Genomic DNA, 25823 nt, shown 5'->3' with positions numbered 1-25823 from the left:
CGTGTCAATCAACCACGTGATTTATTCGAAGAGGACTGATTGAACTCAAAACAGAAGAAAAGAAGGAAATTCCAACGTCAAACACAGTAAAATGTGCAATTCAAAAATGTGACATCCCAGATCCGATCATACAGTCTGTCAACTTTGTAGATTTCTCAACTCTGATCTTCCCTTTTGACATGTACCAAAGTTTCTTGCTTTTATTACCTTAGCCGTAAGAAAGGAGAAAAAATGAAAAAAAAATACTGAAAACTGAAAACCCAAAAAGCGAAAACGACAAAAGCAGATCTCCAACAAAGATCTTTTGGGGTATATATTTACTTCTTTTCTATCTCAGAGTCTCTTTTATGGCTAAGCAATTAGCTGTACATTGAAATTTGGGGATTTTATAAAATCCCTAACACAGAAGACATAGGAGCAATTTCATTTGATCACAGCTTTGTTGAATGCGGTAAAAACCAGCCACTTAACGGGGAGCTGGAGAAAATTTTGAACTCTTCACATTTATTACAGGACAGACAATCAAAGCAAAAAATCATCTCCAAGTTCAGTGATAACTTTCTCCACCTTAATCAACAATTCTGGCAATGGCAAAAGGATCAAATTAGCAGATTAGTGAAAATTATTTTTCTAGAGTTTTTAATCATCATCCGAATATCAAGATTCCTTTAAGTTTCAAATATGGTATGGCTGAATGATATCGAAGTTAACCCAGCAGCAATAAAGAAGCTAAATCTCAGTAAAATGACAAGGAAAACGAAAGAAGGAAAAAGAAAAAACTACAAAGAGTTTTACAACAATGGCTTGGAAAATTTTGCTTACCCTGGAAGGAGGAATCTTCCATGCATTTCTGCGGAAAAAAAATACTATTGTGAAAAAGCAATATGAGTATAGAGCTCAAGCAAATTAAGGAAAGAAACTGCAAGTTGAGAAATGATTCAAACTAGCACGACGCAACAATAAGTATCAAATTACCCCCATATAGTTTGTGACCAGATACTTTCATACATAAAACCAAAAAAAAAACAAGAAGATACCGCAATTTGAGACTTGAAGTCGAAGTCCTCAACTGAAGTTGGCTGGGTGGCAGCTGCACCAGTTCAGGGATAAGTGTCAATAGAATGCTTAGTGTTAGGAAATTCCTTATTTGCCAGTGAAAATCATCTACCTTCTTTGACCTCAGAGCAGCAGTTGGTGAGAAATGAAGCAAAGCTAGGGGGCAAAGCAGAAGATATAACTTCATAATTGTGATCAGGTGGTGTTTCCTCAGTACGTGCTTCTTGCTCTACTTCATAGTTCAAACGCAATGGGAGTTGAGGAGAAAAAGTCTGAAAGGGGGTTGAATTCTGAGGTTGAGGAGAAAAAGTTTGACTGGGTGTCGTAACATTTGATGCCTCATCACAAGCTCTGCACAAACCAATTGTCAAAGTCAATATTTCAGCTTGACATATGACTTATTTTCTTCTTTGTGCTTCATCTTGATCAGATAAAATTCTGCGCAGTTTATGTGTCAAGCTAGGTAATGACGGATTTCTCATTACCTAGATGGGGATCTATTAGTAGATAGGAACACTGATTGTGATGAAAGTTCAGACCGGAAGTCACTATTCATAGGTTGAATTTCAGTGGACTTCCTCAAGATGTCCTGAAAATACAAAACAAAATTTAAAGAAGGAATATTCCAATTTCCTAGTGTCCTTTTGTAATAAACCAACTAGTTCAATTCTAGTACTTGCGAACCTTCAAAGCTTTTATAAATGTCTCTGCTTCAGTAGTCACTGAAAATCGCAAGGCAAACTTCTGGATCTGCAAGAAGTAAAAGAAAATGCTGAGACTAAGTTGTAACAGGAAAAATAAAATAAAAGCAGCCAACATAGTGAATGTGGTACTAAAATTTATGGATTCACATAATGCTTAGTTCTCTAAGAACAGATAAAAATTTGCCAATTTAGGATTTGACATATTAATAAAATTGCAGACAATAATACTTCAGTTTACCTTTGTAACAAGAATGCACATAGAGAGAGAAAAGCATTTAGTTGATAAAATATAAAAATAATTTTTGTACTTTGCACCTCCAGTCTAAATGACATGCAGGGAAAAGAAAAGAGTGAAGTTTACTTCTCCTTGTTTCATAGGATACTAGATGAAATCACCTGTCATATTTTTGGTTTGGCCTATTATCCCCTTGAAGGAAAATTATTGCCTGATTTAACATGACTTATAAATGAAGAGAAGATGAATTTTAGCTTGCAACTTTTATTACATGTTTCCCTCTATCTTGGGATGAATTTAAATGAGCTAATTTTCCCTCATTTCTCTCCTTTTATTTTCCACCTTTTAAAAAACAATGGAAATTTGAAAAATCTCCAATTTCTCTCATTGCCTGAACTTCCATTCTAATAATTTTTTAGGAGAACTAGAACAATAGCATTCTTTTCTGAATCTCGTCCAAAAGAGAAACCTCTTATATCAAAAGTCAACTTTTTCACAAAACAAGTTTAACACCTTGAGAGAATTAGCTGCTTACCTCGCCAACCAAGTCTTTATAGCTCACAAATACAGCTCTGCTGCCTCTAGGTGGACATCCCGAGACACAGGCCACCTGTGGCCAGGTGAACTGCAGCTTTGAAACATAGTGCTCCTCCTGCAGCATATTGAATTTTGTTAATTCATAATCTAAAAACTAACCTGCACCGTTTGTTAGGAACCAGTTCGCGGCCTCATTTTAGTACATAATGTTCTATTAGGAATTGAATAGACCAAAATATAGTTTATAATAGTGGGCACATAAAGAATAAAAATTAATAGTCGCAAACAAAAAAAAAAGGCATAAATCATAGCCCTTAAAGCTATACAAGAACGAAACAAACTGCTTTCTCATATTTACTATAAATGATATTTACAAAAAGCTAAAGAATCTGCCTCCTATCAGGAATTATAACTTATAAGCTGTTATTCCTCTAAGGAAAATCATATATAATAAGAAAAATTTCAAGTAGAGATTGAAATTAGTTGGACTGCAGGACCTAACAGCATAAATCGAGGCTCTAGCAAATAATGGAACAATAAATGAAGCAAACATCACAATTGATCAATTACAGAGAACTCATAGCAGATCTACGTAAACTAAAGATATCCACAATGAGAAAGTTTTCAAATCTGAAAATAACCTGAACATTTCCATCAACAACAGTAAACGATGCTAAGCAATTAGCGTTGGTTGTAGTCCTACTGTAACAAGTGGATTCATTAACGAAATTGAAATTGAGAAAATTATCACCTAAAGAGAATTCCTAACAATTACAAGGCCCGGAAAGCTCCTAACTATTTTTCCTTGTTTTCTCAGCAACCAATCAGAGACGATCAAGCTAATCCTCATATAAAATTTAGTAGAACAAAAAATTCAAAAATGAAAATGAAACTTCTACAGAAATCCATACGAAATTCGGATCCATTTTGCTTTCATTGTCTTTTTCAACGACAAAAAGGAATCAAGCAGATAAGAAATTCAGCTCTCAAAGCTAACCTATTTCTCAAACCAAGTTTTCGCTAATAAGAAGTTTCCAGGCCAATCAAGTAAAAAATCACTCACAAATATTTTCTCATTGAAGCAAACAGAGAGGATCGCATCAGAACACGAGTGAGAGTTGACGAGTTGCAGAGACGCTGTCGGAGAATCAGAGGAGATCCAGTAGCCCGGAATGGAACGGGATCGCCAATTGTTGGGGGCGGGAACGAGAGAGGAAGACGTGGAGGGGAGAGAGAGATTGATGATATAGCGAGAAAATGTGACTCGCCATTGGTGTGTAATGGCTGAATCGGGTTTCTCCAAGGATTCGGCCGCTATCATTGCCAGAGATCCCGCCATTTTATTGATCTTTGAATTTGTTGCTGAATTTTGGGCAATACTCAATTTGAAAATGGATGATATATTTGTTTTTAACTTTTAAGTGCGCGGTTACCCGAATGCATTTGGGCCGGGTAGAATAGCCCGTGTTATTTACTATTGACCAGTTTGATTATTGTTCTGTACTGGCCCATGCCGCATTCACCAGTTTATTTTTTTTGCAATTATATGAACTTTTTTTCATATAATTAAAGGGAAAATAATTAATTCGACCAAACTAATTAACTCGTCATTATATTTTATCAATAATAATTAATGGCCCCTAAAATTTATTTCCGTTAAACCCTTCGGTCCCTCTATCAATTTTTTTCTAATTTTTCCGTTAAAATATGTGAAAAGTCAAATATAGCCTCACAATTAAACAAAAACAAATACAATAATACCCACATTTTCCTTCTAATTTTCTCTCCTCCTATCTCTAACTTTCCACTTCTCCAAACACCATAGTTAACTCCAACCGAACCTCCAAATACAATCCCACTGCCGATGACAATAATGAGAAAGAGAATTCCCCGATGGAGCAAGTTGCTCTCACGGTTTCCACCGACGATGACACCAGTTAATTAGTTACTTGCAATTATTTGAATATTATTTATGTTCATAGATAGCATATGAAGACGAGCTCTCACTCCCTCTCTCTGTCTCTTTCTTGAATTTCTATTATCCTTGTGTTTGAAATCTCATACGTCAATCTTCTTGCAACTCTATTTCCACTGTATTTTTAGAGATCCAAATTGTAATGAAATATACATGTAAAACAGATGATTTATTAGTTGTTTTGCCAAATTTCCTTCTAAAATTGATTTTTAAACCTCAAAAAAAAAAAAAAATCCCACCTAAAATTATACCTTCTGCTTCCAAAGCTTGATCTGGGTTCTTTGTTTTGAACTCTTTGTTTTGGGAGGTTTTTAAGTATTGTTGTTTATTATGCTTTCTGTGTTGCTCTCATCCCTCTGTTTACAGTTTAAACCAGACGGAAAATGGCTCCAAGCTCAGTTGTTGTAACAATGGAGAAGGCTAACAACTTCTCGATACTAGAAATTAATGCTTCAGATCCATCTTTGTTTCCTAACAAACAAAAGGCAACAAGTCCAAAGCAATAATCATTGGTTCTTTTTCTAAAAACTTATAAAGCTCTATTTTGCATTTCCTGTATTGGCTTTCAAATCTAAACTCATTTCAGTCAAGTTTATCAACGCATTAAAGTATGAGAATGAATGAAAAGACCGAAAGATTTAACGAAAGTAAATTTCGGGGAATATAAATTAATATTGGTAAAATATGAATTCAAATTAGTTAATTTGATGAAACTTCAAGAATAAATTAATTAGTTTTTTGTAATTAAATTCAGGAAAAATTACTATTTAGTTTATGTGGTTTGACCTAATTCATTGATACCTTTAATTTGGTAAACCTAGTAGTACATCCCTATAATTTGTGTCCATCAAAATTTTTGGTCTTTCCATGTGAATTAAATAAAACCTTAGTACCTAAATAGTATTATAGTCGGCGCCCATGCTCACATTGTCCAACTACCTTCTGGGAAACTAAAAAACTATAATTATCAAAATCACCATCTAAAAATTAAAAATAAAAAAAAAAATCACATTTGCTTTTCTCTGTGTTAGAGCGTTGACAAAAGTGGTGAGGCTCAATATTATCTTTGCAAGTGATAGCGTAGCAGATGATTTGTTAATACATTAACTTTAGATCATATACCGTTTTATTTATTTAATAATCTCCCTACAAAATACTTATTTATTTTTGCGTCCATAAACAGCGGTTACCTCTCGCTCTTCAAACCTGTTACATTTTGCATTTTCCTAAGCAGAACCGAAGAGAATACACACCGCCATGAAAGCTCTGCTCAATCCACAACCTTCTATATCCATTCGCAACACCACATCTCGGTATCTCACCCCTTCGAAACTCCACCCTTCTATCCGATTCGACCGTGGGCGTAATTGTTGTTTGACCATTAAAGCTGTATTGGACTCCGCGACTATTGATCAGTTAGGGATTCCAGAATCTGACATTAAGAATCCTGCGATTTCTTCTTCTTATCGGAATTCCAAGTTACCGAAACCGAATCAGACGGTGCTTGAAGCTCAAACTAGGGTCTGCACTGGACCTACGCAGACCAGGCCGCTTAATGAAGACCAAGCCTTTAGAGTTCTGGATACCATTTTAAGATCAGGTAAGCTAAATTACTTCTTTTTTTTTTTTTTAATTTCTAGCCAATTGAACTCTAAATTTTTTTTGTTTCTTTTGTTAGCCAGAGGAGAGCTTAGAGATGAGGAGGAAGTTTCAAAGGCCCAGCTTGGGGCGTTTTTCGCGGCAATGACAATCCGTGCAAATGCATTTCCTGAAGCAACTCAATGGAGTGAAGGAGAAAAGCGAGCAATGAATAACTTTTGGCCTTTGCTAGTTCGAGCCCTACCGCCTGATGTAATTTTTATTGCAGATCCTGAAGGTTCAATAATGGGAATTGGGAGCTCAATTGGACCCCAATATGTTGGGAATGGTACGAGCGAAATGAGATTGGTAGGTGCTCTTAGAGAAATCTTGGCTGGAGGGCACCTTGGATATGAAGAGGTTCAAGGTGTTTTAAGAGAGGCTCTTCCCTTGAAAGTTGAAGACAATGAATGCTCAGGAGTCAGTGAGTCATTGCTTTCTGCATTTTTAATTGGCCAACGCATGAACCGGGAAACTGATCGTGAGTTGAAGGCTTACTGCCTTGCATTTGATGATGAAATTGGTAAAATTTTGATGTTTGAATAGTTATTTCGTGTTCTTTGGAGTGATTGAGTAATTCAAGTCAGTGTATATAGTGTTTTTCTGTTTGTAATTCAATTATCAGTTGTCCCTTAGGTCCTGCACCAGTTGCTGATGTTAGATCATTGACTCATTATGGTGAACCTTATGATGGAAATACGCGTTTCTTCAGGAGCACATTATTTGTTGCTGCGGTTAGATCCTGTTATGGTGAATCTTCATTGCTTCATGGTGTGGAATGGATGCCCCCTAAGGTCAGGCTTCTGCTTATTTGTGGTTGCTGCTGTGTATTATTTATGTTTTCTCAGAATCTGGTTATCAAAAGTTGGTATTTAAGAAGTTACTAATAAGGGTATGCTTCTCCAGAACAGTTTTGTACTGTGATTTTCCAACCTCACATAGATTGCTTTGTTTGCCATACCCCTGTAAATTGTTAGCGCATAGTCTCATCACCTGTGAAATGTTATTGCCTAGTTAGGCAACAAAAAAGATTGGTGCAAAAACTGGTGGGACCACTCATGTTCACTATTCAATTGATAATGACACTGTTGAATTCAGCTTCCAAAAATCTACTTGAAACTGGCATCTGGACAATGAAAATGTGATTTTGTTTCCAATTTGGTACTTTGGCACATTACCTTAGTAAAGCACAATCTTCTATGGAAATTTTATCCGCTGTCTGAAATAGAACTAGTCATATATTCCTGGATTCATGGTATATCTTAAAAAATATTATTGGACTGACCCTGTATTTCTTTAGGGGGGCATAACTGAGGAACAAATGCTGAAGTTTATGGGCGCGAATACAAGCTTGACCCCTTTGCACGCTAAAAGACTTCTTGAGGTTTACATCACATTCTAATTTGCAGTGCTGCCTTTTTACCCTCTCTTTTTGCCCTTGCACTGTCTAATTTTCATAACTGTTATTTCAGGACGAGGAGGTTGGTTTTGCCTACATAAGTCAGCGTGAAGCATGCCCATCTCTGTATGAAATCCAACCACGTATATCTATTTCAAGCCTCTCTCTCTCTCACTTTGTTTCTCCCCTTCCAGAGTTTCTCACTACATGCCCATTTCTTTCTATTCACGAATTTTTTGTCCTTGACACTTGAAATTTTCACTTAATATAGCGAATTGCTACGACTTTATCTTAATATTTGAGTTAAAGCCAAGAGTTAGATAGCCATTTTCTTTGGAGCTCCAGGAAATGAATTAATGCACATGAAAGTTCTAACGTCAATGTTATTATTAATTTTCAGATATTCCGTCATTGGATTGAGGGAGCACATAAAGAAACGTCCCCCACTAGCAACAACTGAGAAGGTTCAACAATTTGTGAGGGTGAGACACATTTTTTATTCTCTAGTGGGTTTGATAGTCTTACAGTAAATTGGCCCTTATTTCATTTTTAAGAAAAGCATTGTCATGCCACAAGTAATAAATTAGGAAAAAAAAAAAGATTTAGTGTTGAATGGTATTATATCTTGGTCTGCAATGCCCGTGAATAGCATGGAGATTTTACTTGTTTATCCTATAGGAACTTCTTGTTTCCTAATTACACTTACTAGGGAGGCTTTAATCTTTTAAGAATTTAGTGGACAGAGTACCTTGTGGTTATGTACATTATATAGAAGCTGACCTATTATGATCCTGTTTTGGATAAAGGTGATGCTAGTTGTAGCATGGAACTTTTGAATGCTGAGCATCTGGTGCGTTAAATTTGTTGCTTTCCAACAGGCTCAGGGCAGGGAAGCAATAGTTGCTGGATTTTATCATGAAGGTTATGAGGAGCCTCTTTTAATGCTAATGAAAAGAAGAGGAGTCCATTCTGGTTTGGTGGTGAAGGTTTGACCCTGGCCTTCTCTGGTTTCATTAAATTCAAAAAGTTCCCCAGATATTAATTTGAAATGTTTGTGACCTGGGATAATATTTCAATTACAAAACATGGAATATAAGATTTCGAGATGGTTATGCTGACTTAGAAATTTAAATTTTGAGTTTCAACTTAGTCATCAGAAGCAACTGCTTACACACAATCTGCTCATGCTGTTAATTTAGGGTGAGGAAGGTGCCCTCTCAATGACAACAAGAGTTCGTGCTGCCAATATATCGAAAGGACTACCTGTGAACTACTGTTCTGGTTTCCGTTCATTGAGCATGGCATCTGCTTTTGAATTTGATGGTTTGCATCTTTTATCTGTGTCTGCTTTAATTTCGTTTGGAATATTTTGAGTCTCAAATGAGGGTTCTAATTGTTTAATTTTGGATATCTATGTAGCTAAGGTTACAATTTAAAACTAGTAACTGTAATTCACATATTGACCAATAGATTTCCTTGAACCTATTTTCTACCATTAACACTGAAACTTCAACTCTTGATACTTCAGGGGTGTCACGTGAGAGTTTCAATATGGAGGTCAATGCCAAGGACTATGGGTTTGAACCCACCGATACGCCAAGAACTGATAGATCGGTAAACTTAATTACTGTTTTCTTTTCATCTCTCTTGCTTGACTTATGCTTCAAGGCTCGTTCTTGATGGTGGTGGCATGCAGCTACATTTCCAATAGCATGTTGTTGAAATGTTCTGCCATTTTACCAACCTTCTCCATTGGAAATTTCAAAAGAATGCTTCACCGAGCTTTTTGTCAAAAATATTTTTAGGCCTTTTCCTTCTGACCACCACAGTGTTGTGACCGCAAATACATTTTCCACTATCAGGTATCAAAGAACATAGAATTGGGATTAGCAGCTCTTCATGGCCAAAAAGGTCCAGCATATGATCGAATTGTCTTAAATGCTGGAATGGTGGATCACTTACTGGGATGTGACGGTGCAGATGATATCTCCTCAGCGCTAGACAGAGCCAGAGAGGCCGTTGACAGTGGTAGGGCTCTTAAAAAGCTACTAAATTACATAAAGATCTCTCACAGAGTAAGGTGAATGAGACCAACTGATGTTTGCTTCCGTTCGCATCTGAGTTTAGTAATGCATGTGTTGTAAATTTTACTTTTTTCCAAATTACTCTACACTGACAAGAAGCCAAGAAGACGGAAATGGTTATGGTTCTTCCTGCCAGTCAATTTTTGTAAATTAGCTTGACAGTTGAGTACATTTGTTGAGTTATAATTGCAGTTCTTCACTCATCATGGAATATTGTTTGCTGCTCTATACAAATTTGAAAATGTTGTCTATTTCTATTTTTTCCCCCGGTTCGTGCTTGGATATATGCTTATTTCTAGTAATTTGATTTGTTTTAGTACCTTGAGCATAGGAAGATAAATAAAATCAGTTTCATAAAAATCAAAGTCAAAGCTTATTACTCCCTATTTTGTCGTGATATGCAAATTACAAATTGCAAATCACAACATATTGATATCTAACTAGATATAGACAAGAAAAAATTACTTCCTCGCTCACAGCAGAACACCACACCACTGACAGGATCAACCGGTTGCCACGAAAAGGAGAGAAATTTTGTTCATTGAAGACCACCAGATTCCATCAAAGCAGAATTTCCCATCTGCTGGCTTAAGAGTTTCCATCTCATAATGTATATACAAGCACTCACCATCACTTGAATAGAACATAAAATGAAAGATGAAAGATTGGATCAAAGTTAAACATTTAAGAGGGACGAAAAATCCTCGGAGTATGAACAATTTCCACGGCTTGTCAACTATGTTAAGATCATTAGATGCCTTCAGATCTGAAGTGCAGCAGCTATCGAACTGGCAAGGCTAATAACTTCAAATGGTGGCTTGTTCATCACTTCTTTCACTGTGAATGGGCAAGAATCAGTAATCCAGAAGTAGGTCAGCCCATTCCCTGGATGACCTGTATAATTAAAGAAATTAGAAAGACTTCAGAGGACCTTAAAGGAAAATGCTACATATGTTCTTGTAGAACTTTCTCACTCTTTGATTTGGCAATTCATACATATAAACCCAATCCCACCTGTGAGCTTGGCATGACAAGGGGAAACAATTCATGGAGAGTAAAAATTATGCAGTAACTTTTCAGTTCTGTAAACATTATTCATCAGAGTATTACTCCATCACAAACTATAAAAGGTGGAAATATACGGCCAAAGTTCTCGATAAATTAACTATGGAAGAAACAACAAAAAGTGTAAATTAAACCCATATCTGTTTCACTCTAGCATCATAATATGTTGCAAGATTTGAAATTTGACTGAGACAGGCATCATGTGGAAATTGCTCACAAAGAAAGTAATGCCACTTGATCAAGACAGGCATCATGCGGAAATTGTTCACAAAGAAAGTAATGCCACTTGATCAAGACAGGCATCATGTGGAAATTGTAAATACAAAGAAAGTAATGTCATATTTCAAAATTTTCCAAACAGAACTTTCATCTATCATCTGCCCTCTTATAAACTTGCGGTTAAAGACAAAAAAAAAAAAAAAAAATGATATGTGGCTCCAAAGGTTAAGTAGCAATTGACAAGATGCATGTGATACCTCCATTATCAAATTCAAAGCGTTCCCACGACCTATTAGGAAAAATCCCATGTGTAACATATGCACTTATTCTTGATGCTCCATGGTTGGCCAATACTTTCTACAAAACAGGAGGACAAATGGAATAATTATCTGAATTCAAACTACATAAGGTTAGCTTTAAAAGAAATTCTTCTCTCTCTCTCTCTGTCAATGTAAGGAGGTACAACATCAGAAAAAACCTTAAATATGTTTAAGAAACAAACAGTTCACCATGTACAATTTGTCCAGCAAAAAGTAACTCCCATGTTGCGATACCAAACCCAAGATTTCCTAAATGTTCATTATGTAAGATGATTTTCCACTCTTTATCATGTCACATTTTGTATTCCACAACAAACATGCAAGTATTTGACATTCATAATTAGAACCTCAAACATAAAAGGATGGTCAAAACAGTAGAAAAAGAAATCCGTATAGGCATCAAATACCTGGCATTCAACAAGAGTGCCGCCTGACTGAACCAAATCATCAACAATCACAATGTGTCTTCCTTGAGGGTTCCCCTCCTTAATACGCACGATTCTTTTGTTTCCTTCCCGAACTTTAGCACAAACAATCTGTACGTAACAGGGTAAAAGATTTGCACAGTCAGCCCAATGTGAGATAAAAGCATGATAACTTACAAGAACATATGAAATTGTAGAATAGATGTAAGAATTACACATGGATGATATAATAGTAGAACAGAAAAATATTTAGTCGCACAGCTTAGGTTACATAAACAGATTTGAGTAGCACAAAAAAATGAACTGATTAAATTCATTGCATACTCTAGATGTCCAGCCTGATAATCAGATTCCCATGTACTTTTAGGAAGAAAGCAACCAGTTTGCCAAATGCAGTTTCATTAATCATTAAATGGGAATAAATAAACACTGTAGTACACAAGAATGCACAAGGATAAACAGAAGGATAAAATTAGAAATCCACAGAAAGGCATTTCTCAACTCCAGATATGACAAATGCAATTACAAACAAAATACGGTATCAGTTATTGCAATACCGTGGGGAAATGCTGCAGCTGCTTGTGAAATCGTTTCCATGCACCATCATCAGGAAAAGCTATTGCTATCTGAAATTTAAAGGTAGCAGCATATTTTCACAGCATGAGAAATAATAATCAATGTCATCAAAGAATAATCACCAGCTACCATAAAACCAATTAAAGTAAATAATTTGCATTCATGATAGTCACACCATATCAGTACTTTCATGAAGAACACCTCAAAAACAGAAGCACCAATCCTAAATAAAAGAGGAATGATAAAAATTTATGTCTCTCTCTCTCTCTCTCACATTGCCTACCATAACAAAGCCTTACATTATCAGAATCAGGGAGCTGCTGGAGCCGATTTTTAAGCAAAGGTATTCCACTCTCAAAGCAAGGTAAAATATTATCACCAAAGTAGAATCTCTCCTGAATTCAATAATAATAATAATAATAATAATAATAATATGATTAAATTGGCAAAAAAAAAAAAAAAAAAAAAAGGCTCAAGGGAAAAAACCCACAAAAGCACAAGTTAAACCAAACAACAAATATTAACCAAGAACCTGCAAGGCATGGATATCGAAAGTCACTATGCTAGTAGGACCTCCCCTTGAAGTTGGTATGTTAGACAAGATCCTAGCTAGAGTAAATGCAGTGGCAACATCTCCTTCATCTTCCATTCGCTCAGATGTTCCAGTGGGAAAAAATGGAAGGACAAGGGTGAAAGAAGAAATGAACAATTTGGGCAATGCGTAAATTATCGACAGCTGCTCAAAAATCACTTTTGGAGAACTAAACGAGGCCAGAAAAGCTACGTGTTGCCCGCGAATCGCTTGCGCATTAGGTATAAATAAATTGGGGAATCCATCTTCAAATGTCCTACAATTAATTCACATCTAATTTATCGAAAAAGCTATCTCCAATTTCACTCATTCAATGTATAAAGTGGAAATGATAAACGATAAATGATAAGATCACCTCCAGCTGATGGAGCGGAGCTCGATAGCGTCGGACTCCCCCGCGACACGCTCGGCCAATGCCCTAGTCTCGTCGCAGTAGAAAAGACAAACCTTTTTCACATTCTTGGAGGCTGATTCAGAAGCAGAAGTAGCGGCCATTGAAACAGAAGAGGAAAGGGAAAGAGAGGAGCTTTGAATTGAAGGAATGTGATCGGTTCCGGAAAGAAATCCCGCGTTCAAATTTTGCGGATGATTATCGCATCTTATAATGATACGGTTAGTTAAAGATTTGGGTTTTGATAAGTTGACTGCAAAAAGACACGAATCCTTGGTGATTTTGGCGGAGGCAGCGGCGGTGTTATTGCAGAGGTTTTTGAGTTGGGATTGGAATGGTGAAGTGGCCGCCATGTGTGGCGGGTGAGTGCTAGGTGGCGCTCTCTCAGTGTATATGTTATGTGGTTGTTTAGAATCGTAAAAGACTGCAATTTGCAGTTGAAGAATGAACTACTTCCTTCTGCTGGTATATAAAGGCACGTTTTTTGCGTTATTGGTTGACTCTGCGTAGGGACGTTTCATTTTAGTGTCTTAGATATGGGAAATAGAACACGGAGGCGGCAAATATTATTCCTCCAATAGAATGATTTCGATGAAATGACCATTAAGACATCTAGCAACATTCTTTTATTTCAAAATTGCCTAAAAGCTACAAAAATGACATACTTGAAATGAAATAAGAAGAAAATAATCAAAAATTGCAACAATCAATGGCTAATAACATGAGTATCCTTTCTTACGTTATTAACAATATATTTTTCTTAATGTTTTTGTTGTTTTTTATAAATAAATTTCAATTGATTATTGAGAGTTATATATACACATGACTAAACATGTGTTTTTGATATATAAGGAAAGTGTGAAGCTAATCAGACACACATTATCCATATAAGAAAAAGAAAAATATAGAGAGAGCCACATGTATTATTTTTTTCTAGGAATGTGTTGTTCGTTTAAGAAACTTAGTGCATATCATCTATGACATCCCGAACTAGTAAGCGATCTTAAGAGGGCGGGTAGAGCGAAGTTCTTTGCTAGTTTTTAGAATGGCATGTTAGCTATGAGTAGTAAAATGCGGGATATATGAATAAATCAAAAATTGAAAAATTAATCATCAGAGGCGCCTTTTAATGGAATGGGTTGGAGAGTTTGAAGAACTTCAGATTTAAGCGTGCTCATTTAATGAAAATCCTAAAATGGGTGACATTTCGATGGAATTGACTTGATCCAAAGCGGATAATTCAAGTATATAAAACTATCAAATATTATTGTTATGTAAAGAAAGCGTTAAGAGGGAAAAGAAAATGAAATTAATAAAGGAAATTTGGAGGTGAAAATTTTGTTTTTGACTCAAAAATAATGAAGGATGCTAAGAACTTTTTAATATTATTGAAAATTCATATATGGACGAAATTGATCCAAGTTACAGTTGCTTTCTTTTATGATAGTTTTCAATTATAGTCCGAGCTTTTTTTTTTTTTTTTTTTAGTGATGAAATCGAATCTAAATATATTATCAGATTGTATATATATTTATTATTAGACTGTGCCTCAGTGTGATGGTATGAGCTTTCTCATGATATCGAAGCTATTGCTCTTAATCATGTAAGTCTTTATTTTTTGAAATAAAATTATCCTTTCCTTCAAAAATGATAATAATAATGTCAAAGTCCGCGCAACATTTTGGTAGAGCTTTAAACAAAATAGTAATATCCCTGTTGGATTCTTATGGGTATGATGGTGTGGCCCCTATTCTTTAGTTGGGCCTCCAAGTTGATGAGCTTGTAGAGACAAGACTGGACCGATCTATATAATGGGCTCAAAAAAGTAAAAGTTGCCACAGGCATAGTTGTTCAAAAGAAAGCCCAAGTAAAAATAAGCCTGTCTAAATATTTGGGCTTACAAGGTATCTATCATTAGAAAATAAAGCACCACAAGTGGCAAGTCTGCAATGACCCTTTTTAATTTTAAAAAGATTAAAATTAATAAAAAACAATCCGCTGGCTTTATGGACTTTTTAAACATTAGGGAAAACATCCACGGCTGATAGTCAAATTAATACATGGGATTTTTTATTTTAAAAAACTGCCTACGAGATTAATAATTTTGATTATTTCATGCAAAATAAAAATATTAAAATGCTAATAAAATCATAAAATAAGAACTAAAGTATCATAAATTATAGGTTTCATTGTTAATTTGACTATAATTCAAAATTCAATTTCGTAATTAATTGCCAATTAAAAAAAAAGAGACTATTTTGAATGAAATGATGAAATTGTTAACAGAATTATAGATTAAAGACGTTATTATTAGTTTTTAAAAATAGAAATGCTCGCATGTTAATTAATTATTTTTCCTAAACATTATTAGTAATTAATTAATTATATATCCATCTTAAGGTTATCGTGATTAGATTGGTATCTAATCCATCCATGTCAGTTGTTTATCTATAAAAGGTTTAAAAAATGAATTCCATTTATAATATTATAGGCCTGTCCAAAGAAAATGAAACATTAGTAAGAGCCAATTGGATTAGGGAAATTATACTTTTATCTCCAACAAATTTTTACCTCTAATAAATGCTAAAGATAATATTTCATGAAAGACTTTCAATCTCTACTCGTTACTTCAAATATTACATTATAAAAATTGTGTTCTTAACATTATTATAAATATTATATTACATTTGTTTTAATAATTATATTCAAAATATTAAACTTTTATTTCCGAACATAGCAATTAAATTCAGTTGCATAGGTAACTCACGCCGATGTCAATATTTAGTCTCTGCAAATTCTGATAGAGACATTGCAATGATAAGACAATAAAATCCCCGGACCAGGAACTCGTTATCGACCAATAACTCATACTTTGAAGCTACACCACAATTACTGTATCAAAAAGTTTATCCTTTTGTTTCCAAAAATCAAAAGGACTAAATAATCCAATCTGCCATTTTTCAGTGGCTCTGGTGTTGCCATTGTGTTTTTGTCATGCCACATAAATACTAATATTATTTGGCTGACACAAAAATACTAGTAATATTTTCCAGTTACACGTTCTTTCTCTTGTGGATTAGAGAAACACTTGGCTTTAGTTCACGGGAGTTCACTGGAAAACTCGCAGCTGACTTTGCAGGTACCGACCCATTTCTACTGTATATCTATTATTATTATTGTTATTATCAAATCATTAATTTGAATCGTTCATCTCCGCTATCAGATTCTTGTAGTAGTTGGTGATCGCCAACGGTTAAATGGGTGTTTTTGGGTTGTGGGAACTCATACGTTGCTTGATTTTGAATTCTGAATTTGATATTTGTTGTTTTTTTCTTTTTCTTTTTTTTTAAAAAGAAAACCTACATGCTAAAAAGAATGGGTAGAGATCGTTGGTTTGTTTGTTATTCAGTCTGATTTTTGGAAAGTTGTAGTCTTGAAAATTTGGATTTGAAATTTCTTATTCTATTTTTGTTCGTGTGATTATTTTCATCTGTGTATATTGTAATGCTAGTTGTTTGAGGTATTTTGGTTCAAATCATGCTAGTGGGTTCTTGATGAAAAATGGATTTTTACACTGAGTCATTTTCTTGAGGATTAAAAGAGTAGTGCGGTATGGTATGGCCGTATTTGTATTTCACTTGATGGCTTGTTTTGTTTATATTCTAATGCATTCCAGTAAAATTTTCAGGTTAGGAACTGAGTTTCCTGTTTTTCTCGTTTTTTCAAAAAGGAGGGTAAACTATTATACACCATGGCGCCTAAACCGTTAGACTATGAATCTTTGAATGAAAATGTGAAGAAGGTTCAATATGCTGTCAGAGGAGAGCTGTATCTTCGAGCTTCTGAGCTTCAAAAGGAAGGAAAGAGGGTACACATATTTGATATACCTGAGCTATTTGATACACTCATACACTTGAGCTTTCTTAAGGAATGTGTTTTTCATTATTATTTTTTTGCCTTTCTTGCTCTTTGAAAAATTGGTCAGCCTTGTCGTTTAGAGGCTTTCCATTAGTCTTGCTTCAATTTGCAATTAACTAGAATATGTGGATTTTCTTTTGAATTCATGGGAGAATTGCATATTTTGGTATTAGCATGGACTCCTTATTTTGGCATTTGCTTTTATGCTTATAATCTGCATTTAATTTGATAATAGAACTTAATAATTGTTTGCAATTGCATTTTGTTTCAAAATGGAAGACTCAAATTTCTAGCCGAAATTTTGATATCATAGTAGTGTAGTAGAATATTTATCAGTTTTCTTTTATTCCCTTATAAAGACGACTTGAGCAAACAGTATTAGAATTGTGCCTTCTAAATTTTAATGGTTAATTAGTTCAAATTTCATAAACAACTTGATTATTTCACATTAAATGATATTATCCTGTCTACATGGTTCTCTAAGCCTCACCAGTTCAAGTTTCCTTCCATAGATTATTTTCACAAATGTGGGCAACCCCCATGCTTTAGGACAAAAGCCGCTTACTTTTCCTCGTCAGGTACATTTGCCATTATTTTTATCAGTGTATATTAGGCATTATTGTCTATGCTGTCTGAGTTGAATAAATAAATATTCTATTGTTGTCTATATTCTATTGTAGGTTGTTGCTCTGTGCCAAGCTCCATTTCTACTAGATGATCCTAATGTAGGACTGATGTTCCCTGCAGATGCAATTGCAAGAGCTAAATATTATCTTTCACTGACTTCTGGTGGTCTAGGTATCATTTTGGCCTGCTTTGTACTCATGTTATCATAGAAAAAAAGATTAAATGGTCTGAAGCAACACTGCCAAGTCTCAATATGTCGTATGCAAGTGGAGATGGATTGTTGTTATGTAACTTATTTAATGAGAAAATCAAACTAATTAAACAATGGTTGTGCGGATAGTCTGACTTTTTCTATTATCCAATTTGTTAAGAGCCACATTTTATGCTGAATGGTGATAATTTTCCTTGATTGGTTCTATTTTTTTCCTCCACCTTGATGACCTCTTCTTGCAGTCTTGCATGTACTTGCAAAGCATTGTTAAAAATCCAGCTTCCCCAATTTCTAATTCTCTCTTTGCAATTCCCTTTTCAGCATGCCTTAAAGCAAGTTCATGGTTGTCTCTATTTCTACATATCTATCTAATAGAATGAAATTCCACCATGATGAAGCTCTTATGCGAATTATGTGATGAGTACATTTTATCATCTGTTTAGGTGCTTACAGTGACTCCCGAGGTATGCCAGGAATAAGAAAGGAGGTGGCAGAGTTCATTGAAAGGCGTGATGGATATCCAAGGTAATATACACTTATTATTTTTCTTCCTATTCCTTTTATCTTTGCTACTAAGTTGTGAGCTGAAGGGGTTTACTGATCCTGCTTTATTGACAGTGATCCAGAACATATATTTCTCACCGATGGTGCTAGCAAAGGAGTAATGCAGCTCTTGAATACAATAATCCGTGGTGAAGGTGATGGGGTAATAGACTTTCCTATAATGAGTGAAAATATATATTGCAACTCTTGGTAATATGTGTTTTTACTGTTTCATTTTGTCGTCCTTCTTTCATCTTTGATTATGCTTGATCTTTTCCTTAAACTCAATGCCATTTCAGGACATATCCTTCATGAAAATTTGTTTATTTTTCAGATTTTGGTTCCAGTCCCACAATACCCACTTTACTCTGCTGCCATATCTCTGTTTGGTGGTTCCCTCGTACCATATTACCTGGAAGAGACAGCAAATTGGGGTCTTGACATTAATGACCTGCGGCATGCAGTTGCTGAAGCTCGTGCTAAAGGAATAACTGTTAGTATGCTTTGACTCCTTATGTAAATATATAAATATCTGAAATCTATTTGGAACCTAAAGATGAAACTTGAAAAGTGGATAAATGGATGGATAGGAGAACAGCTTTGTTCCTCTTTTTTAAACTCTTCAGATTTTAGTTCTGGCTTGTCTTGCTTGGTGCTTTGAACTATCACCCATTGAAGTTCATGTATTGAAGATTCTTTTACTGTTCTTCTGCATTTGATATCATCTAACTTTCTTTTGGCATGTGCTTTTATTAGTTGAACTCCTGAGCCAACTTTCTTGTAATGTTCAGTATTGCTGACTAAATCTCATATATTTTGGAATTGATCACTGATCAGGTAAGAGCAATGGTGATTATTAACCCAGGTAACCCCACTGGTCAGTGTCTTAGTGAAGCTAATTTGAGGGAAATTTTGCGCTTTTGTTACCAAGAGAACTTGGCCCTTCTTGGAGATGAAGTTTATCAGCAGAACATATACCAGGATGAGCGCCCCTTTATTAGTGCTAGAAAGGTAAATATTCTCTTATTGCTATATCTAACTATTTGTTTTCCATGGTTTAACTGGTACTTATGCTCTATTTTCCTCATGATGTTTGCAGGTTTTGCTGGATATGGGGCCACCCATAAGCAAGGAAGTTCAGCTTGTTTCTTTCCACACAGTGTCCAAAGGATATTGGGGTGAATGCGGGCAGCGGGGTGGATACTTTGAAATGACCAACATTCCACCTAAGGTTTGCTTCTTTTCAATGCTCAATAAGTATTCAGGGTTTCTTGAGTTGCAAACTAGACATTTTTGCAAATACTAGTTCAGACATGCTCAAAGGTTTGCTTCTATTCATTTTTGTTTATCATGGTTTGATTCTGCAGACAGTTGATGAGATTTATAAGGTGGCATCTGTGTCACTCAGTCCAAATGTGCCTGCTCAGATATTTGTAAGTTGGACCTAAATTTGCCAGCTGCAATAATTATAGGTTACTGGGTGTTTGATTATGCTGCTATAATTATTTATAAAAGTGGTTCGAATTAATACTTAAATAATTCCTTTTCTTTCTTTATGTTCACAGATGGGTCTGATGGTCAATCCACCCAAACCTGGAGATATTTCATATGACCAGTTTGTTAGGGAAGGGTATGCCTGCTGAGACTTAGTTTGTGCTTTACTCATAAATAACAGTTACTCTTTTTGATGAGTTGATGAAATGAATAGCAAAATCTGATACGGCTTTCTGTTTTCAAGTTGAAGCTTTTGATGGATTAGTTATCGAAGAACTGTTTTTGTTCATTAACATAGCGGACATTTTCAGTGCGTGCATAATATACGGGAAAATATAAGATGTTTGACTTCTTGGATGTTAATGTCTGTCATCAAGTCAATAAGATGGCTGTTTTGAATAGTGAATAACCGTGTTTTATATACATCATCACATGCAGCAAAGGAATCCTTGAATCGCTGAGGAGAAGAGCAAGGCTAATGACCGACGGATTCAACAGCTGCAGAAATGTAGTTTGCAATTTCACAGAAGGTAAATAGTTGTTTTTCTTAAATATACAAAACTTTTGCATTTCAAAGGATTCCTTCCATTTTACAGTTGTTGGTTGTCATATGAACATTATAAATTTTGATCATAGGTGCTATGTATTCATTTCCTCAAATACGGTTGCCACCTAAAGCAATAGAGGCTGCTAAAAGGCTTGGAAAAGTTCCTGATGTTTTCTACTGTCTTAAGCTTTTGGAAGCTACTGGCATTTCCACCGTTCCTGGTTCCGGATTTGGACAAAAAGAAGGGTATTTATTACAGTATTTTTATTTAAATTGATGCCTTCTATGCTTGCGCATGTTTTTGGTGTCATATTCTATCTCTAAGCAGAGCAAAAGTGGCACTATCTAATGGGCTACGTTTCCCTTGTAGGGTCTTTCATTTAAGAACAACCATTTTACCGGCTGAGGAAGAAATGCCGGCAATTATGTCCAGTTTCAAAAAGTTCAATGATGAGTTCATGGAGCAATATGAAGATCATACGGGTTATTCAAGGATGTAAGCAATGTTTAAACCTCCATATATTGTATCATATTTTGTGGCTATCGCACACCATTTGGTAAATGCTCCTTGAATTTCTTACATTTCGCATAAACTCGGCTCTGTTGAAATATTTCTCTCACAATTCTATTTCGATCTTCATTATATTATGGCATCTCTACCGTGTTATATGTGATTCAACTGCAGCTTCAAGGAAAAGCAAGCAAGTTGCTATAATTTAAAAACTAAATTAATAGATAAAGCTAGCTCGTATTTTCTATCCTACTACTACTGCCAATTCAAATTGCCAATCTCTGTTGGTCCTGGGCCCACTTGAAGGCATGCAGTTGACAGATAAACATTTATAAAACCATTAGGTTGCCTCAGGATTTTTAACTGTACTTGACCAATTTCACTCCATTCCTGCTTCAAAATAAATACAGTTCTTGCCTCCTTGGTGCTTCCAGTAAATGAGAAATAAAACCGTAGGTGAAGAACTCTACCTTCTAGTTCTCCGCAAACTAATTACCATGTCTGTCATTGAGATTGAATCTGTTTTTTTCCCTGAAAATACCATTTTAGCTGTTAGAGAAAGCTGTTTAATTAGGAGTATTTATGATCATAAATATAATTTGTTTTGAAAAACAAACTTTAATGACCTCTAACTAAACATACCTTCGATAAACTTGGCATTAAGAATCATTTTATTCGAAAATATTAACTCTGATTCATCTATTTTTTGTAAAGACTTTCGAAGTTCTTTCAACTAGTAGTTGTAGAGTGTCTTTAGAATGAATTATGGATTAAATTTAGGTAGGAGAGGTGTGGATGGGAATGAAAAGCAGGATTAGGTGTGATGGTACAGCTGAGGAGGACCTACATTAACTTTGCCAACTGCAAGTTACAATCAGAAAACTGTCTAATTCTCCAAAGCAGAATGAAGCTTTTACTAAGATTTCACATCTAAAAAGGTGCAAAGTGCTTTCGGGAGCTGTAGGGGAAATGAATACAAGTCCATATGAAAGCATGGAATATCGAATATAAAAAAGTAACTCACCAATGAAAAAAATAGCATAGAATATAAGAAAGCAACTTTTGGAAACGAAATGAAACCTTTTAGCTTATCTATAATTGTAACATCTCCATTTACTGAGGAACTCTGTTTTTTCTTTTTTTTTTTTCTTTAAAAAAAAAATTTGAGAATTTTGTTGAGGGACTTTTAATAGGTTATCAACTCCCCTATTTCCATAATTCCAATTCAAATCATATAACATTTAATCTGAAATTCTCCAATTAGTGAAGCCTTTTATGGGAAATATTGTTTGTACATCCCATTAAAAGAGAATTGGACAATAGTCAAAAAGAGTAAGACTATGTCATCTCTACTGCTGTTGCAGCAGATACACGAGTTTGGAAATCTGCTTTTAACTTATCCAGAACTCCTTTATTAGCCACAAGAAACCAAAAGAGGAAACCTAAACACATTACTTGCACAGAGTACAGCAAAGATAAAGTTTTTTTTTATTTTTTTTATTTTTTTTTTATTTTTTATTTTTTATTTATTTTATTTTTTTTTTTTGCAAAGGAAATTTTTCCTTCTGGGTTTATCTGAGTAAAAGCCTGCTATTTTGCAACTCGTACAAGCACTAACATTCAACTCACTCACATCCCCATCAAACCAAACTATGCTTCATGCCATAGCCACATCACATTACAATAGAATAAGATAAATTTTATGAAAACCACAATTTGGTTTCGTGTCTTTTAGTCTTATTTTGTTAACAGTGACAAAGCTTGATTAGGTTCTTAATCATTAAATGAATTAAGAACAGAATCTTATGTACTCTTGATTATAGACATCATTTTTTTTTTTTTTTGTGGTGCAAAACAAATTCTTTAAGAATAAGATTCTCTTAGTTTAAATTCTTGATCTTTATTTATATAAGTATGTTTAGTTTCAAAACATATACTCCTTCCGTTCCATAATTTTTATCATGCTTTTCTTTATCATTTATCTTAAATTGTTGTTTTATTTCATTTTTCAGAAAGTTTATTATTTTATCCTAATTTAAAATGTTTCTTTTTATAAATATAATAATCAAACTATGCTATCATTAATTAAATCTTGATAAATAAAATTAAAATATAAACATTTGATCTTACAAGAAAACTCTAGTTAAGCAAATATTTGATTATAGTTTGATTAATTTCAAAGACAATTTAATATGGACCGTTTAATTTTAACAAGATATACTATTCTAACTAAATTTTTTTAATCTATTTGCAACTCAAACTAAGATAATATTGTAAGACAGAAGAATTATATTTATTTGATAGGATTCAGTGTTAATACGAAAAATAATATTTAATATTAAAAATAATTAGAATGATAGTAGTTTTATCGACAAATAATTATATTTTTTTTATCACCACACTAATTATCGTAGTATATAATTATAAATTTTATTATTAATGAATGATGACAATCTCCATACCAGCCCAAAAAACTTGGCGCCAAAAACTCCGAGTCAATCTCAGGGTTGCAGTAGCAGCTGCCCGCGGTCAGCAAATTTCACGGGCACTTTCTCTATCGTTCTTTCTACTTTCTATCTCTATAAAGTCTTGAGTTATATATTAATCTTGAATCAGCTTATGTCACGAGTTTCCTCGGGTTCTCTTTCTCTCTCTATATCTAATTGGTTTAAACAGAACATTGAACATTACACTTCCCTCATTTAAAGCTCTCATATGCTATATTTTCTTTTCTTTTTCAATTTCTTTTCTCTTCATTCCATTAATTAACCTCTCCTCTCTCTTTCTGGTAGACTGATATACGTCCCTTCACCTCCAAACTAGCTACCTTTCCATTTTCTTTTACACCTTTCTTTCTTTACCTTTCTTTTCTTTTTCTTGTTCTGGAATTCGCTTTCCTTCTTGTTTCTTTTGATTCTCAACCAATCGCTACAAGATCAAAAACCTAATCTTTAATTATACTTTTGCTCTTTATTCCTCACGCTCTCCTATATTCTGTTTCTATATTACTTATAAAGGTTTTGTTAGTTATTTTCTTGGATCCAAAACATGGGTTTTTCAGGTAAGCCTCAAGTGGATAATGGGTTAGAATTGGATTGTAAGAAATGGGTAATTGCAGGAATTCCTTTAAGAGCGCCATTAAAGAAGATATATACAAATCCAGTTGACAAAGAAAGCGAAAGTGATCATGACTGTTCAACAACTCCGACCAGCGAAGAATCGAGAATTTCGGCTAGACTTACGTGCCCGCCGGCTCCAAAGAAACGAAAGGCTACGTTGAAATGTAATTATAATGGCGTTAGAGAGTTCTTTACTCCTCCTGACTTGGATACTGTTTTTATACGTCATGTCGAAAGGGCTAACTGATTGATATATTTCTATATATCATCATCATCATCATCATCATCATCATCATCGTCATCATGATAAAAAATGCCTATTCATGAGATTTGCTTTCTTTTTTTTGGTGCCTTTAGAGTTTATAGTCTGTTTTTATTTTTGGGTTTTTGAGTTTAGGGCACTTTTTAGTGTTTAGGAGATAGAGGAGCTTGTGTACAGCTTGTATAAGTAATAAAAGCTACTACTACAGTTAATTTAGCAAGGTCCTTTACTGATTTGTTTCTCTCCCGCAAGCTTCTTGTTATGGCTAATTGTTAACAACGCTATCTAATTTACCATTTTTGTGTGTGTATGTGTTTCTTTTTCTTTTCCATTGGTTCCTCATGAATCATTCTTTGTTCTCCTTCAAAAAACTATTATCCTAGACTTTTATTTTATTAGTTTGAGGTTATTGCAATAAAAAAACAAATTCGTTTTGAATGTATACTGCATATCGATCCCTCATTATTAACATATTATAACCACTAAATTAAAATTTCTGTATGTGGAAAAAAAATGAATCACATATATATTTTTTTTCATAACAAAATATCTTTCTATATTAATATTTCTTGAACGCATATTTGTTAGTGGATATCCTAAAACTTGGCTTGTAAAATTGGTAAATTTGCCTAATTGTAGGTTTCAATTTATCTTATCCTCATTTCACACCTCAAATTAGTACAATTCTTTAATTTCAATTCTCTCTCTCTAGGTAGACTGTTCATGTTCATGCGTAGAAGTAAATGACGTACATGCAAGTCAACATCTAGACAAGCAGCCAAAAATTGTCAAATACAAGTTAAGTAAAAGGGGAATCATTTTCAGTGGGTAAGAATTAAAGAAAGAAGATAAATAGATGCTTCATGGTTGATTTTGACTAAGACAAATCCTTTACCAATTATGAACTACCCTTTTTAGGGTTTTTTAGCTATAGGTTGCAGAACCCAATTGAACCTTATGGACTCTACAAGTCTTAACCATCTATCTCTTTTTAATTTTTAGAGCCAAATTAGAGGTTTTGGTCTTTCTTGTGACCCACATGACCCCCCTTCACCCACCTTGATATAGTGGGAAGGTTCTCTATAGTGTGCTTTTAGTGATATCTCATTTAAAATAAAGACAAGTAACATGTGGATTGGTTTAGATTAGAATCCTATGTGGGTTTGAATGGACCTTGTTTATTACTTTCAACCTCAACTTTGCCTCTCCAATAATTGACAATGTCACTTGTATATTATATTTATATCCATTTAATCTAATATTTAGTGGTGATGTAATGTTGATAATTTATGACATTCTAATTAATATCAACACATTATATATATATATATATTTATTTATTTATTTATTTTATAAAATATAATACAGATACACA

The 25823-nt window shown here is 34.4% G+C and overlaps 5 protein-coding genes across 8 annotated transcripts; 3 read left to right on the top strand and 2 right to left on the bottom strand.

Annotated features, from left to right (window-relative positions):
• Positions 1–65: 65 nt before the first annotated feature.
• LOC149497311 (poor homologous synapsis 1) lies at positions 66–3899 on the bottom strand. Its single transcript, XM_089718715.1, has 8 exons — positions 3596–3899; positions 2531–2647; positions 1741–1806; positions 1542–1645; positions 1169–1407; positions 1038–1090; positions 823–850; positions 66–581 (listed from the first exon to the last, which is right to left on the bottom strand). Exons 1-8 carry the CDS (start codon positions 3869–3871, stop codon positions 523–525), a joined length of 942 nt encoding a protein of 313 aa, XP_089574841.1. The 5' UTR covers positions 3872–3899; the 3' UTR covers positions 66–522.
• A 1622-nt stretch (positions 3900–5521) lies between these two features.
• LOC149497310 (anthranilate phosphoribosyltransferase) lies at positions 5522–9889 on the top strand. 2 transcript variants are annotated; one of them, XM_089719082.1, is made up of 10 exons: positions 5526–6107; positions 6186–6668; positions 6782–6939; positions 7446–7529; positions 7618–7670; positions 7945–8026; positions 8423–8530; positions 8744–8867; positions 9073–9158; positions 9407–9889. In XM_089719082.1, exons 1-10 carry the CDS (start codon positions 5765–5767, stop codon positions 9626–9628), a joined length of 1743 nt encoding a protein of 580 aa, XP_089575208.1. In that variant the 5' UTR covers positions 5526–5764; the 3' UTR covers positions 9629–9889. The 2 variants fall into 2 exon arrangements, with proteins under 2 accessions (XP_089575207.1, XP_089575208.1); XM_089719081.1 differs by having other exon boundaries at positions 5522–6668.
• Positions 9890–9964: 75 nt separating this feature from the next.
• LOC105644651 (ribose-phosphate pyrophosphokinase 4) lies at positions 9965–13739 on the bottom strand. 3 transcript variants are annotated; one of them, XM_089719083.1, is made up of 7 exons: positions 13181–13734; positions 12766–13081; positions 12533–12628; positions 12215–12283; positions 11640–11768; positions 11170–11269; positions 9965–10522 (listed from the first exon to the last, which is right to left on the bottom strand). In XM_089719083.1, the coding sequence occupies exons 1-7, from the start codon at positions 13567–13569 to the stop codon at positions 10389–10391; spliced, it is 1233 nt and encodes a 410-aa protein (XP_089575209.1). In that variant the 5' UTR covers positions 13570–13734; the 3' UTR covers positions 9965–10388. The 3 variants fall into 3 exon arrangements, with proteins under 3 accessions (XP_089575209.1, XP_089575211.1, XP_089575210.1); XM_089719085.1 differs by lacking the exon at positions 11170–11269 and having other exon boundaries at positions 13181–13739; XM_089719084.1 differs by lacking the exon at positions 12533–12628 and having other exon boundaries at positions 13181–13735.
• A 2352-nt stretch (positions 13740–16091) lies between these two features.
• On the top strand, positions 16092–21209 carry AOAT2 (alanine-2-oxoglutarate aminotransferase 2). Its single transcript, XM_012230080.4, has 14 exons — positions 16092–16355; positions 16905–17084; positions 17647–17712; positions 17815–17932; positions 18416–18497; positions 18591–18678; positions 18850–19008; positions 19353–19526; positions 19615–19746; positions 19883–19948; positions 20081–20145; positions 20448–20539; positions 20646–20802; positions 20927–21209. The coding sequence occupies exons 2-14, from the start codon at positions 16968–16970 to the stop codon at positions 21054–21056; spliced, it is 1446 nt and encodes a 481-aa protein (XP_012085470.1). The 5' UTR covers positions 16092–16355; positions 16905–16967; the 3' UTR covers positions 21057–21209.
• Positions 21210–23676: 2467 nt separating this feature from the next.
• On the top strand, positions 23677–24664 carry LOC105644975 (cyclin-dependent protein kinase inhibitor SMR6). The gene has a single exon (XM_012230481.4). It carries the CDS (start codon positions 24116–24118, stop codon positions 24431–24433), a length of 318 nt encoding a protein of 105 aa, XP_012085871.1. The 5' UTR covers positions 23677–24115; the 3' UTR covers positions 24434–24664.
• The last annotated feature ends 1159 nt before the right edge of the window (positions 24665–25823 follow it).

Source organism: Jatropha curcas, chromosome 3 (assembly GCF_041381405.1).
Source record: "Jatropha curcas cultivar XTBG-Jc1 chromosome 3, XTBG_Jcur_1.0, whole genome shotgun sequence".
Lineage (NCBI taxonomy): Eukaryota > Viridiplantae > Streptophyta > Magnoliopsida > Malpighiales > Euphorbiaceae > Jatropha > Jatropha curcas.
The sequence above is the reverse complement of the archived record's forward strand: the minus strand, read 5'-3'. Positions and strand labels throughout refer to the sequence as shown.